Source organism: Arvicanthis niloticus, chromosome X (assembly GCF_011762505.2).
Source record: "Arvicanthis niloticus isolate mArvNil1 chromosome X, mArvNil1.pat.X, whole genome shotgun sequence".
Lineage (NCBI taxonomy): Eukaryota > Metazoa > Chordata > Mammalia > Rodentia > Muridae > Arvicanthis > Arvicanthis niloticus.
This window is the reverse complement of record NC_047679.1, coordinates 25,931,402-25,947,622: the sequence shown is the minus strand read 5'-3', so window position 1 is coordinate 25,947,622 and position 16,221 is coordinate 25,931,402. Positions and strand designations below refer to the sequence as shown.

General features: G+C 40.7%; 1 protein-coding gene across 11 annotated transcripts in view; it reads right to left on the bottom strand.

The window, feature by feature from the left end:
- The window catches only part of Reps2 (RALBP1 associated Eps domain containing 2), a 226,836-nt gene extending 210,831 nt beyond the window's left edge, over positions 1-16,005 (bottom strand). For 7 of the 11 annotated variants that reach the window (XM_034485281.2, XM_076918711.1, XM_076918708.1 and 4 more), the window contains exon 1: positions 15,586-15,953. In XM_034485281.2, coding sequence (XP_034341172.1) covers positions 15,586-15,819 — 234 coding nt within the window. In that variant the 5' untranslated portion in view covers positions 15,820-15,953. Of the gene's footprint in view, positions 1-15,585 lie in introns of all 11 variants that reach the window. The other 4 variants (XM_034485280.2, XM_076918712.1, XM_034485279.2 and 1 more) reach the window with 3 other exon arrangements.
- Between the last annotated feature and the right edge of the window lie 216 nt (positions 16,006-16,221).

The following is a 16,221-nucleotide window of genomic DNA, read 5'->3' as shown; positions in this document are numbered from 1 at the left end:
TGAGTACTGGACTTACCGGCCCAGCTAATGTAGACATTTTAACATAGTAATTCTTCCAACTTACAAGCACAGAATATCTTTCTACTTATTTTTCTTCAAACTTTTTCATAAATATTTATTGTTTTCAGCATATAGGTCTTTCACTTCCTTGGTTAAATTCATCCCTAACTGACTTTTTTAAGACTACCATAAGCAGAACTGTATATAAGTCAGACATGGCGGCACATACCTTTATTCCTAGTACCTGGAAGCAGAGACATGCAGATCTCTGTGAATTGGGGCCAGTTTGGTATGCACAGTGAGTTCCAAGCCAGTGAGGGCTACACAGAAAGATGCCCTATCTCAAAAAAGAATTGGAGATATAGCTCAGTGGTAGAGAGATCACTTACCTGGCATTCATAAGGCTCTGGGATTAACCTCCAGCACTGTTCGTCGAAAGTGCAGCTGACTTTGTGTCTTTATTTAGTGTGTACCAACTTTATCAGATTCATTTATAAGTCATGTCAAACTTTTGTGTTTCCTCCTACGGAATCATGCCAGCTGCAAACTGAAACAATTTTCCCTCTTCCTCTCAGATCTAGATGTCATTTATATCTCTTTCTTGCACTATTGCTCTTTTTTAATTTTTATTTTAATTTTATGTGTATGTCCATTTTGCCTGCGTGTATGTGTATTATGTGCAATATCCAAGTAGACCAGAAGAAAATGTTGGATCCCCTGGGAGTTACAGATGATTGTGAGCCATCATGTAGGTGCTAGGAATTGAACCTGGATCCTCTAGAAGAACAGCTAGTGCTCTTAACTACTGAGACATCTCTCCAGTCCATTCTTTTTTAAATGGGGTTTTATATACCCCATTATGGGGTTATCTAAAGGGATATATATATATATATATATATATATATATATATATATATGGTTTTAATAGGCTAGTCTCTATCTTACTATATAATTGAAGTATACTTTGAAATTCCATCCTCCAGCTTCCACCTTCCAAGCACTGAGATTACAGACTTAACTATGACCCCTAGCTTGCCTGACTATTCTTGCTAGTAATTTTCATACTATTTCCAAATAAAAGTGATGGGAGTGTGTATTCTTACCTTGTATAGGATCCTAAGAGAAACTTTTAGTTGTCATCACTGATTTTGACATTAGCTGTGGAGCTTTTTCCATAAATGTCCTTCATTATGTTAGATTTTTTCTTTCAATACTTACTTTGTTATGAATTTTTATCAGAAAAGGATGTGGAACTTTGTTAAGTGCTTCTTAAACATCTATTGAAATGGCCATTTACCCTTTTACCCTTCACTCTGTTGGTATACTGAATCACATTTTTTATGTATTTAAAGCAAGCCTGAATTTCAAGATAAACCTCACTTGTTTATGGTTTATGATCCTTTGAATATGTCATTGGATTCAGCTGGATAGGTTTTTTTTTTTTAAGATTTCTGTGTATGTGTCAGAAATATTGGCCTTTAGTTTTCTTTTCTTGTGGTACCTGCACCTGACATTGGTATCAGAGCAATGTTGACCTAAGAAAATGAGGTTGAGAGTGCTCCTTTTACTTCTATTTTTAGAAGAATTTAAAAAGGATTAGAGCTGGGCATCATGGTACTTGCCTGTAATTTCAGCTACTCAGGAAGCTGAGACAGCAAGTTCAAGCCCAGCTTGGACTGAAAGGTGAGGAAAAGTCCAGCTGGAGCTATTCAGTGGCACCAGGTCTCAGGCAAACATCCAAACAAAATACATATTCTTTGTTTTGTTTTTGTTTTTGTCCAGAAGTACATAGTGGTTCCTGCCTATAATCCCTACACTATGGCAGGTTGAAACAGGGGAACTGCTGTGAGTTCAAGGTCAGCCTAGTGTATACAGGGAGTTTCTGGCCAGTTGGAGCTACAGAATGAGAGGCTGTCTCTATTTTGAAAAAGGAAGGAAGGAAGGGAGGGAAAATGAGATAAGCCCTTTACTGAGATAACACACATGTAATCATATCTTTAAGCAAGACATCCAACATCTACCGAATAAATGTAAAAGCAATAACTCCTCCTCCAAGACATTACCAGAAATAGCATATCAAGTGGGAAGAAATAACAGATGTCAGACATTCTACATGCACAGGACAGCCACTCAACCTCTGACAATTTCTCTGACCTAAAGTGTCTGTAGTGTTGAGGTTTTAAAACTTTGATCTTGGAATAAAGACTAATTTAAGAAGCTAAGACATCCACGAACTAAAATTTACATAGATAATTCTTATTGAATCTTAGCATCTCTCAATGTTAAAACTATGAAAGTATGAGAATGTATGCAGAGGAGGGATGAGAAAACATTTCCAAGTCGAGGGTGGTGGTACACATATTTGGAAAGGGGGGGGGGACTAGAAGTCTAGGAGTTTAAGATCATCCTCCACTCCAAAGGCCAATTCAGGGTCAATGTAAACTACATAAAACTCGAAAACCAAAAGAAAACACAAACAAACAGAAAACCTAGGGCCTGGGCTAGCTTAGTGGGCAAAGGAACTTATAGCCAAGCCTAACATTCTGAGTTCAATCTCCAGGGCCCACATAATGGAAAGAGAAAACCAGTTCCTATGAGTTGTCCTTTGATACACACACATACACACACATACAAATATACACACTAAAATATAATTTTAAAGAGGAAAAACAATATAATTCCAATGATAAACTCAAAAAGATACAGCATACCAAATGCCTCTGAGAGCAAAAAGCTGTTGGTCTACTGACATCTGTTTTTCACAAAGCTGACTCTGAACTAAGATGAGACAAAGAGATTATTGTGTCAAACATGTCCTTTTGAAAGTATCTGGGACAAACATTATTTCAAAAAGAGTGCCTTTAAATAAAATTCTTGCAATGCAAGGAATTAAATCCAGGACCTCACACATGTCAAACAAACCCTCTACCATTGAGCTATATCCCCACTCTTTTAAAATATTATTTTAACATTTGAGACAGTTTCCCTAAATTGTTCAGGCTAACCTAACTCTCTATGTAACAAATGGGGGCTTTGAATTTATCATCATCCCGCCTCAATGCCCCAAGTAACAAGATTATATCTGCACTGCCAGGCCTCAGTTAATAAGCAAATTTTAATAGCTGGCACTTAATGGGCTTCCTTCAGTTACTCAGAAACCCACACAGGTGAAACCCCAAGGAAATGGAACCAAACTATTTCTCTCTAAAATGCTAAAATGGATTAAGTCAAAACAAACCTCTGCTACTAGCTTAATGTTAAGAACCTCTCCTGATCCTGAACTATCTACAGATGTAGAACAGCAGTTCTCAACCTGTGAGTTGCAACCCCTTTTGGGGGCCACATATCAGATATCCTATATATCATATGAATCACATTATGATTCATAAAAGTAACAAAATTATAGTTTTGAAGTAGCAACAAAAATAATTTTATGGTAGGGGGTCACCACAACATGAGGAACTGGATTAAAGGGTCACTGCCTTAGGAAGGCTGAGAACCACTGATATAGAGGATAGCTGAATTTCTCAAACCTGTCAAAATGACATTCGTCTTCCAGTCTGGTAGAGCTAAGGGCTCTCACATAGAGTGTAAAGAAAACAGGTCCAGCAAGCAGCTGGCACTTGCTCCAGAGTGGCTCTCCACAATCTGTCCTAACTCTTTTGTCCTTCACCCTGCACAGTGATGGATTCTGAGACAGCTAGATAGAAGGTAAGAGCACAACTCAAAGATGGGACTGCAGCGACTGTCAGGTATTTGAGGATGGAGCTGACCATCCATTCATTCTGGGCTTCCTGGAGGAGAACCTGGAGGAGGACCACAGCAGCCTGACAGACCCTCACTCCCAACTGGGACAATAAGCTAGGAAGAACAGATATTTCTACTCCTAATACCATGCAACTCTTCAGAGCAAGGCCTCTTAACTATTTTTGTAACAAAAAAAAAATTAAAGGCAGAATTATTGTGTAATGTTTGCCCCAGATACTTCCATAGTGTGGTATGTGCATGTCTTCTAAAAATAACATTTTAAATGCAAAAAACACATAATACTATAAAACTATACTGAAATATAAGCCATCAAAACAATAAAAACCAAATATATGGTAGAAACATTTTTACCACAATGAATAACACAGCCAATGTCTAATCTACAGTAATCCATTCCTAATATATTCCTAATAAATGTATAATCTTAAAAAATCTTTTTGTTTTTGTGAGACAAGGTCTAACTGTGTCACCCAAGCAGTTCTCAAACTCATGGCAATTCCCTGCCTCAGCCTTCTAAGTGCCTATAAAATACGTGAGCCACCAAACACAGCTAAACATCCTATTTCTGTAAAAACACTGAGGTTATTGTAATATGTTGGCCATCTACATAGTAAAATGCTCAATTTCAGCTGGGGAAGCTAATAAAAATAAAGATGTGGGAATTTACCTGGCAGAGTGGTACAAACCTACGATCTGAGCACTTGAGAGTTTGACGCAGGAGAATTACCTCAACTTTGAGTCCAACCTAAGCTACAGAAACAGTTCCAGGATGGTCAGGGATACATACAGCCAGTCAAAACAACATAGCAAAACCCTGTCTCAAAATATTTATTATTTTCAACATCCAAATTGATAAAATCCTGAATTGGACCCAGGGTTTTGCTTTGCAATTTTTTACAGAGGTCAGACCTGCCTCTCACACATTAGGAAACTACTCATCCACTGAGTAACATTCTCTGTACCAGCATATGTTTTTCTACTTCTTTTCCTACCTCCTTTGAATAAAAGGAAAAACAAATTACCTAAAGAGTAAAATGGAAAATATGTAGGAAGATAGACTTACCAGTTTTACTTGGGATAAAAAAAAATTATATATGAAAACCAGTGGAGCACTCAGGAAGAGGAGTTTTCATTAAGGGTCTGAGTTGTACTAGATCTTGTCAGAGAGAGTGGAGAAATCAACCAACCTACCTTCCTTTCTTTTTTGAGACAAGGTTGGTTTCTCTGTGTAGTCCTGATTGTCCTGGACTTCAGTATGTAGACCAGCTTAGCCACTAACTCAGAGATCCACCTGCTCCTGTCTCCACTAACTCAGATATCGATCCACCTGCTTCTGCCTCCTCAGTGTTTGAGATAAAGGTGTGTGCCACTATACCTGACAGAGTTTCCTGGTTCCTTTGTTTTTCTTTTTAAGAAAAGATAAATCCTAAATTAGTTACTAAACAGTGTTTGCATGTTTGTGCATGTGTTTGAGGTAGCCTCAAAAAGCTAGCCAGGCTAAGTATCTTGGAACATTTCTGAAATCCTAACCGTTGGGAAGCTAAGGGGAAAGGACTATAAATTTGAATACAGCCTAAGCTACAAAGGCCAGCCTAGGCTACACTGGGAAACCCTGACTCAAAAAAAAAATGCTGTTTCTTAATAAAAAGCTAATCACAAGAATAGTGCTCTATTTCAGACATAGAAAGCAGGCATAATACAAAGTCCTTAAGGTAACCCCCAAACAATTCTCACTTCCTAGCATTAACATTCTCCCTGAGTACTGACAGGACCTGTGGCCTGCTTCTAGCCAACAGAATAGATCAAAGGTGACAGGACATCATTTATCCAGGCTGGCTGGAGACAGTCCCCTGCTAGCCTTGAAGAAGCAAACAGCTGTACTGTGAATTGCAGAAAGAAAGGGCCACATCAGTGCCTTTGAGTAGCTCAGGGTCTTAGTTCTAAAATCATAAGCAGGCTTGGGATGTGGCTCAGTGGTGGGGGCTTACCTAGCAAGAACTGAAATGAACAAACTTTCAAAGCACAAGCAACTACATTCTACTAACAACCACTGAAGGTTGTTTGAAGTCCCTAAGCTCCAGAAGCAATGTAGCCCAGCTGAGAACATCTTGACTGACTGAAGCTTTAAGAAACCCCTAAATAACTTCAATCTCACAGAAACTAGGGGAGAGTAAATGAGTGCTATCTTAAGGTCTTACATTTGTGGCAACTCAATCAGGAGCAACAGATGGATTCTGCAACAGAGGGAGAGCCAATGGCTCCGATGTGCCAGGGGCTGTCCAAAGTCTAGAGGTCCCAACTGTAGGAGGTGTGCAAGAACAGAATTCAATAAAAAGAAAATAGGAGGTACTTGATGAGAGAAAACTAGGATTTGGGGGGGTAGGGGCTAGAAAGGAACCAAAGCATCTTATGGAAGTTTCAAATAATTAGCAAAATAACCCAAGATTACCTCAAAAGCAATTTCCCTATGCACTTAAAGCAGGCCAGTCTCAAATTAGGAGCATAAAACTAGGACAATTTTCAAAGCTGTCTTTTTATTTCTGGACTTCAGTTGGTTACTTTTCATTCCCTCTATTGCTTTTTCCAAGTATTCTCTCTTTTTGTCTTTTTATTGATTTTTTTTACTTTACCATAAGGTGATAGGCTTCACTGTTGCCTTTTCATAGATCCATATCAAAATATTTTGTTCTTTTCCTCCCCTTTCCCCAATGGCCTCCCTAGTGCTACTGCCCACTGCCCACCTCTTATCGGTCATTTATCCCCCTGCAGATCAGATGCATTCCATTACTCTATTTTACCCCTTCCCTGTCCCTTAATATCCCTTCCTTCCCTTGCATGATTTCTTTTCTAGTTTCATACCTCAACTCCCCCCCACACACAGACAGACAGACAGACAGACAGACACACACACACACACACACACACACACACACACACAAATCTAGATTCCGCAGGGGGAAAAAACATGTATTTTCTTTTTCAGTCTGGCACATTTCTCTTATCATACTGATTTCCAGCTCCGTTCATTTTCCTGCAAATGTCACAATTTCATTTTTCATTTTAGCTACATAAAGTAAAATTCCATTGTGCCTATATACCACATTTTTTTTATCCATTCATGTATATGAAGGCCACCTGGGTTGGTCCCAGGTCATGGCTATTGTGAACAGTACAGCAGAAAACATGGATATGTAATTAGCTCTGTGGTATTCTGACTTAAGTGCTCTCTGCTTCTATGTCCCCAACTATTACAAATCAGTTCTCAAGCACCATTACCCCACAGCCAATAGCTTGATGTAGAAAAGCACTGTCAGTCTTAGCATTTAACCACAGGCTATTATGTACCTCTCCCACATATCTAAAACCACTGCTTTTGTTCCAGTCTCCACCTGCCCACCCCCAGGTTCATTCCCTGAAGATAAGACCTATCAAATATATGTCTGAGACTTGACTTACAATCATAGGAAGAAGGGGACCAAAGTTAGAAATATAGATTAAGAGGACTACTACATTATGGTATCTATTTGTTTGACATTTTGTGGGGTATGTTGTTGTTTGGGGTGGTATACATCTGCTGACACTTATTTGGCAAAAGGCAAAAAAGGAAAAGATGTAGCCCAGGCTGACATGAAACTCATAATCCTCCTGCCTCTAATCCTTTTCAGCATTTGCCTACCAGCATGCACCACTACAACCAGCAAGATTGTGTGTGTTTTAACAGGGTGGCATACACAATGGAATTCTATTCAGCAGTAAAAAAAAAAGAAATAAAAATTCCAGGTAAATAGATATAACTGCAGAGTACTATATACTAACTGAGGTAACCCAAACCCAGAAAGACAAATGCTATGTATTCTCTCTTATGTGTGGATCTTAACTCCAAACCTTTAGATCTGAGCCAAGGAACTAGAAAGGGGATGCAGGAAGAAGCTCTATATAGAGGGATAGTAGTACACAGTTGCTATGAAGGGGTAAAAGACAGAAATGGAGGAAGTCTTTGGGGAGGGAGAAAGGAGAGTAATAGAGAGGGAAAGGGGGCGGGAGAGATAAATAACACTAAGAATATTTTTTAAAAGCCATAAGAAAACATTTTATAAGCTTACTTAAAATATGTATCTTATATAGATATGTATGTATACAGACACACACAAACACAGAGAGAAAGAAACAGAGACAAAGACAGAAAGAGACAGAAAGGGAGCATTGTGATGGAGTTGTGCTACATGAAGTGATAATGCTCGCTGCATGAGCCATAGACTAGCTTTAAAAACTCCAGTATAGGCATGAAAAACCTCTCTTCTAGTTGTTGGCCAGGGAAATCCAAGAGACTCCCCAAACAATATAATCTACTGTTGTTGCTCATTGCTAAATGCATGAGCTGGAGCTGACCAGAAAGCCTCCCCTCTCAAACCAGGACTACCTTTTATAGTATCAGAAGGTGCTAGGTAAGCTGCCAAGGGAGAAAAAATCAATAGTCCTAGCCAGCTATAAAGCCTCTGAACTACAACAACAATAACCCGACCAGCAAGATTTCACCAAGGGTGCAATAACAGAACTTTATCTTGAGGGTAACCAACAGCTGTCTAGTTGGATTTAAGGAATGCTCAATATGAAGGATTTCTTGTCTAGTACTGGTCTGCTACTGTATAACAACTATCCATGGCTGGAGAGGCCACAGTTCCTAGAGGACAGCCTACTACTGCCATTTTTCCTAAACCAATATAATTTCCAGCTGATGCTAAATACTACCCTTATGCCTACAGATATGTGTAGCTCTCACACCTCAGCAAAGCAGATTCTTATTGCAGAAGACAGACTATATACTACAGAAATTCACAACTGGTCAAAATGCAGAGACTAAATTACCACAAGGTGCTAGCTCCATTTGGTATACCTATAACACAACTCCTATAACTAAGGCTGAAGGAAAATTGAGAAAGAGACAGACAGACAGACAGAGCAAGCCAGAGGATCAGAACATCTGCTGACAGACTGTTTCTTCTATATAAGAGGGAAACTGCACCCATGTAATCTCAAGATTTTGGATGTATAAACAAGACCTGCATAATGACAACAACAATTGACATTCCAATGTGGATGGCAGAAATTCCACAAGGCCCCACCTCTAGATGAAGAGCTACAGGCAAGTAATAGCTGCTGGGAGAGCAAAATCCAGAGAGAACAAGAGTCAGAGCAAAGTGATTGAGAGCCAGTGTGTGTGTGTGTGTGTGTGTGTGTGTGTGTGTGTGAGAGAGAGAGAGAGAGAGAGAGAGAGAGAGAGAGAGAGAGAGAGAGGAGAGAAGAAAGAAGAGAGGAGAAGAAGAGGGAAGAAAAGAGGAGAGAAGAGGGGAGAAGAGGAGGGGAGAAGAGGAGGGGAGACGAGGGGAGAAGAGAGGAGAAGAGTGGAGAAGAGTGGAGAAGAGGGGAGAAGAGGGGAGAAGAGGGGAGAAGAGGGGAGAAGAGGGGAGAAGAGGGGGGGAGAAGAGGGGAGAAGAGAAGAAGGGAGAAGAGGGGAGAAGAGAAGGGGGAATCAGTTTTCTCCAGGAACAGCCAGCTGATAAATTACCCAATCCCCCAATCCCAACTGGTCAACCCTAAAAACATGTACATAAAAGCAACCTTAAATGGACTAAGTAATTGTGTGTGTGTGTGTATGTGTGTGTGTGTGTGTGTGTGTGTGTGTGTGTGTGTAAACAACATTAATAAATAAAGAAGAATTCATGTGAATTGAAAATAGAGAGTAGGCCAGGCAATGGTGGCGCACGCCTTTAGTCCCAGCACTTGGGAGGCAGAGACAGGCGGATTTCTGAGTTCGAGGCCAACCTGGTCTACAGAGTGAGTTCCAGGACAGCCAGGGCTACACAGAGAAACCCTGTCTCAAAAAACCAAAAAAAAAAAAGAAAAAAGAAAAAAAAGAAAAGGGAGAGTGGGAGACATGGAGTTGGAAATGGAGCTTGTAATAATATAAATTTTAAAATATATATAAAAATGAAAATGCCAGGTACTACAACAGAATTGTACTGCAGTTTTCTAGAATGTCTTTTCTTTTCTTTCTTCCTTTCTTCCTTTCTTCCTTTTTCCCCTCTTTTGAGACAATACCTCATTGTGTAGCCTCAGCTGGCCTGGGACTCACAATGTAGACCAGGCTGACTTTGAACTCATACAGATCCATCTGCCTCAGCCTCTTTAGTGCTGGGATTAAAGGCATGCACTGCTACATTTTTTTCCCATGGAATGTATGGATGTTTCTACAATTTTGTTTAGATGACTGTATAACCTGGAAAAGTTGTTGCTACAGCTATTGATGCATGACATGCTAATATTACTAGTCGTGGGGGGGGTAAATTTGAATTTTTGAAAACCTTACCTGTGTTATCAACTTTGGGAAAAACTACCCCAGTTTGCCATGTTGAGTTGGCATTGCACAGAAATTAACAGTCATACTGATTTAGAAATGTTAAATTTAGTGGGTTTTTTTTTACATTCATGTAGGGGTAATAGACTGTATTAAATATATAAGGTCTTATCTATGTGGATTTGATTACAGAAGCTAATAGAATATTCTCTAACAGAAAAAGAAAGCCCATGTAAGCCTACTTAGATTAAAAGACCACTGGAACACTCAAGAATGACAGTGTGCATTATATGTGAATAGAATGGGGTATTTTCGATCTTTCATGTGTTTGGAACAATCCCCAGTCATGTGACATTGTACATAAATCAAGAAGGTCACCTACTTTCCTTTGGCATAAAGATTTCCATCATATCATGATGACTCACTGTCAGCATGGGTAATAAAGTTTTCAAAAGGAAGCAAATGAACTGACAGGACGTATGTCAACAAGGACAAATTCCAAAAAAAAATATAACAATGAGAGGAAAAATAAGTTGCAGAAGGTTATGTAGAATACAATGTCTCATTTTAAACTGAAATAATGTGTAAAAATATTTTGTTTTAGTGGCACATATATATCATATATATACACATACATATATACATATATATGCATATATATACAAAAGTACAAAATAATTTTTAAAAATTATATACTAAAGGTATTATCTCACTATGCAGACCATGTTGGCTTCAAACTTGCTATTCTCCTGCCTCAGTTCCTGCAGAGCTGTGATTTTATGCATACCTCCCACAGCACCATACTTCGAATATCCTTTTAACCAGACAATGCCTTGAATCTGATACTTACTGTATCTGCTGGCATCTATTCTCTTTTAGATAAACTTGGCATGGTAGTACATGCTTGTATCCCCAGAACCTGGGAAGTAGAGAGAGGATTGGGAGTTCAAAGTTATCCTCACCTACATGGTGAGTTTGAAACCGGCCCAGGCTACACAAGACCTTGTCTTGGGAGGGAAAAAAAAGGAACACATTTCAAACAGTATTCCTAAACAGTATTATAGCATTATGGTTTAGTGCATTCCCCTCTCATCCCTTCAAGTATGTGTTACAGTGACACACAATTGTAAGCTCAGAGCTCCAGATGCTGAGACAACGCAAGTTGATGCAAGCTAAAGGCTAGTCAGGGCTAGCTAGCTACTAGTAGTGAAAACGTGTCTCAAAAAAAATATTACATGCTATAAAATGACATGATCTAAAGAAACAAAAGTAATAAATTATTTCATTTACATTTTAAGGGTTTCATTTTAATTTAAATTATGTATATATGCGGGGGGTACACATAATAAAATACCCACAAAAGCCAAAAGGGGACATGAGATCCAATGGAGCTGGAGCATGGATCCATGAGCCACCCAATATGGGTGCTGGAACTCAACTTACCTGCTGAAACTGCGTGCAGTCTCCACTTACATTTTAAAAGAATAGTTCTGGCTAACTATAAACCACAACAATAACCAGCATGACACAATAACCCCAAAGGTGCAAGTAGTGATATTAATACCTTGGAGGTAACCAAAACAAGTCTCTAAGTGAACTTAAGGCCCACTCGACAAGAAGGAAATCATACCTGGTCCTGGAAAGCTAACCAGCTAAATACCCAGGGTTAGTGCAGTTATGGATCTTAGATGAAAGCCCACAACCACAACTTTACTAAAGCAGCATAATGCCTAACTAAATTCTAAATATTTGTCCTTATACCCACAGATAAGTGTAGTTCTCACCCGTCATCAAAGAAACCTCTCTTCCCAACAGAAAGAGACCATTACAGAAAACCACAACCAATCAAAATGCAGAGTTGTGAAACCCAATCCCAATGGATACATCTATAAAACACCCCATGCCTAACACTTGAAGATCGTTATAGAAGAGGGAATAGGAAGATTGTAAGAGCCAGAGGATAAGGGAGTTAGCTGTGAGGTTGTGTCTCCTAGGACTCTCAGAAGCTACACCAAGAAAGTCTCACCAACATGCCTCTCACCAAGCTGAAGAAAGACAACAACAATAGACATGCTAACGTGGAGAGGAGCCAGGGGCCTAAACTCTATACAAAGAACAACAGCAGATGTGAGATGCTGAGAGTTGGAGAAATAGCTTTCCCCAGGGACGAGCATACCAACTGGCTATCCAATACCAAATGGTCCCCCTGAAAATATATACGAACAAGTAACATACAGACTGAGAGGGTTATATTTAGGAAGATATATGTATATACATATATGTATATATGCATGTAACAACAATGAATTTAAAAAGAGGCCATAAATTTAAGTGAGAACAAGGAGTAGTATATGTGAGGGTTTGAAAGTAGGAAAAGGAAGGAGAAATAATGTAAAAAAAAAGGGGGGGGCGGAGAAATTATATTATCCCCAAAGGAAAAATAATTTCAAAATTAAATAAATAGTTCTGGCTAATAAGCTCATAACAGGAAAAAGTTTTCCTGATAAGGATTTTATTGGTTTCCTTTTACCTGTTGATCTCCTTAATGATTAAGCAGTTTCTTCAAAGATATGTTTAATTTTCAAATAAGTGACTTGCAGTGGCACACACTTGTAACCCCAGCACTTGGGAGGTAGTGACAGGAGTTCAAGGCAACTTTTGCTACATAGAGAGTTTGAGGCCAGCTCGAGTCATGAGGGACCCTAAATTGAAATTTTTAATGACTTCTCAAAGATGAAATTGTGTCCAGAAATTTTAAAGACATCCCTACTGAGCTAAAGAGTTGGCTCAGTGCTTAAGAGCATGTGCTGCCCTTGTAGAAAACCAGAGTTCAGTTCCTACCATCCACATGGATGTGCACAACTGTTTGTAACTGCAGGTACCAGGGAATCCAGTGCCCTTTTTATACTGTGGTGGATACCAGGCACATGGGAAAAACTCTTATATGTATAAAATGATAAATAAATATAAAATAAACCTACTTATCACAGCCAGGATGTGCTTCTTTGCCTTAATCCATTATCTAACAATCAGATATTACTTATTGGGATTTTTCCCCATTTAATGGCTTCTCTTGATAATATAAACAATATTTCATAATCAATCTTGATGTCTAAGAATAGCCCATCATTGGATCTCTGTGAGTTAATAGATAATAATAATCATTTTAAAGACAAAGTCTTATTTACCCAGACTGACCTCATATTAGCTATGTTGCTGAGGGTGACCTTGAACTTGTGACCATTCTGCCTCTACCTCCAGAGTGCTGAGATTATAGGTATGTGCCACCATGTCCAATTTTGTGCAGTGATGGGGACTGAATCCAGTCTTTTATGCATGCTAGGCAAGCACTCTACCAACTAAGCTAAATCCCTAGCCCTACATGACAGTCATCTTAATTGTATGTTTACTAAGAGGAAAACCTGGATGCTAACCATAGAAACTACCAGGTCTAGTTACTGTCTTCATGATTTGAGCAGTTATACCTGTTGGGCCACTTAAATCTGAACTTACAGGTTTCAGTTTAGAGGGGAAAGGGGAAATTTTTTCTACTTTTGTTTTAAAATAGCTAATACACTAATGAGGTAAAACAAATGAAGTCAGACAGAGCATACACACACCACCAAAGTGGTGGATAAAAGATGGCCACTAGATCCCAACTTTGATTACCCTCCCCAGTTCAGGGTGACTTTAAATGTTGTTACCTGTACCAAGAGTAACAGGTTATTCTAATTTGTTATGTTAAAGGGGCTGTGTTTTATTTCTCTAGGCTGAGTAAGGAAACATAAAGCTCAGACTCAGTCAGACCCTTTTGGTAATAGCTGAAATAGTATTTTTCATGCAGTTTTCCACTCCAAGTCTCTGTGCCTTAAGTTCTTTTTAAATTATACACTCTTCAAGAAAAAATTGGTTATCACACAGGAAAACCCCCTCTGCAATTCCTGGAGAAACCTCAACCAATTTTCATATGCCCCTTTCTCTTATCACACTTGATGTATTACTGACCACAAATTCCTCCCGGCCAGATGTACAGTGCAATTATTTGGTGCATTGCCTTGGACACTTTAGTAAATTTATTATGCTCAGCAGTATCCTGAGGTCCTTGTAATAGCTAGTTTGTTTCAGAACACCAACTTCCTTATCACCCTGTGCAACTCAACTGCTTAGCAACTGTGGCAGAACTATCGTCTTATCATGGAATTCTACAGGAACAAACAGCCATGCTAAATTCTATGAATACTAATCATGTTCAGAAATCCTCAATTCGAAAAGGTGAACCAAGTGGCTAAAATTATGCTCATAAACATATGAGCGTCAATGTGTGCGCCAGCAGTATAAAGCAGTACTCTTGGTGCCAGAAAGAAAGGAAGAAAGAAAGAAAGGAAGAAAGGGGCCCACAAAGGCAAAGAAAGATATAGCAAGTGAACCATAAATCCCTCAGTACTCCCTAGGAACTACATTTTAAAGCATTTGCTCACCACTGTAAATATTCAGTTGTTAATAACTTTCACACTATTGCTTTTTAAGAAAAGGTTCATATTTAGGGCTTAACATTAACAATATTATCCCCATTTACTGCTGGTAATATCAAATGACAGACAAAAGGCTGACCAAGCAATCTTTCTTCAAGCTTCAAGGAAAGCACAAAACAAAAACAGCACCTGCTGTGAATCATTCCTTCCTCCTTTCCAGGTATGGGGCAGAGAGAAAGAAGCTATGACACCCTTTGTTTCATAATTCCATGTCAAAGTCAAGTGACAATAAGATGGGAAACTACAGCTGTAGACTTCTGAATCCACCCCTGGACCCAAATGGGGAACTTACTTTGGACTTGATCAAGGTTCTTGTCTTGTAGCCCTGAGTCCTTGTTTCTACAACTGGACATTAAGGTTTTCCAGTTCTATACTAATAATCAGAAATACATTAGTGAACAAACATATGTAGCAGATATGTACATATCACAAGAATAAAGAAAGGACAGCATGCATCTGTAGGCCCAGAGCCTACAGACACACACACACACACACACACACACACACACACACACCCTTCAAGTTCAAATCCTAGCAAGGCACCCCGAGAGTGTAGTCAACAAAGGGAGGGGCAGGAGCAAGGAACAGAGGTTAAAGCAGACAGCAGCCAAAACAAACATCGCTTCCAGAACAGGGCAAACTTTGGGTCTGGGAGACTGTAGAACCCCAGAAATGATAGGGGTGTCAGACTTTCTTCAAGGGACGAAGAGCACACCCAAGCACTAGGCTAGGAGGAGATGAGCTGCAGCGGAGGCTGGTATCCCTGGGGACAAGGGCGTCGCCGCCATCCTCGGCTGCAGAGCCCCCCCCCCTTTTTTGCCGTCCTGGCCACCGCCTTCCATATCCCCGGGAATAGTCGTTGTTGCCCCATTCTTCCCATATACACTGTCCCCACAGACCAGTGAGGGATAAAAGAGCGCAGAGACATACCTGGTGCAATGTCTCCGGTGGCAGCTGCGACGCTCGAAACAGATCGGCTACCGGGCCAGCGGCCGCAGTGACAGTGCCGAGGGCGACCCTGGTAGCCTCGTGGGGGCCAGGTCCGGGGCCCCCGCTTGCAGCGCCCGCACAGCGCGCGAAGAGCTCAGAGTAGCACTGCTGCTCGCTATCGCTCAGCAGTAACGGCGGCCCGGCGCCGCAGCCTCCACCCGCCGCCACCTCCATAGGGCCTTCTGTAGGGTCCGGGCCGAGCGCCTTTTCTGACCGAGGTGTTGGTGCCTCCCGCCAGGGCCACCACTGCCGCCTCGGCCTCCGAAGCCGCCGCCCCCACGCCCCGCAGCTGCAGCGCCGCCGCTTCCTCCAAGAGCGCGCCGGCCCCGCCCCCCCGGGCTTGAATGTTGTGCCTCCACTGCGCGGCACATGGAGACAGGCGCGGCGCCGACCAATCACAGCCCAGAATCCCACCTGGGCCCCTCCCTCCAAGCCCGCCCCGCTCCGCCCCTTCGCCAGGTAAGGAACCCAACTCCGCACCCGCCCTCCCAAGCCTTTCACCTGCTCTGTGGCCCGAGGCCAGACAAGGAGAGCAGCTGCCAACGCCCTCCAAGCCCACGCTGTTTCTGAGGGCCA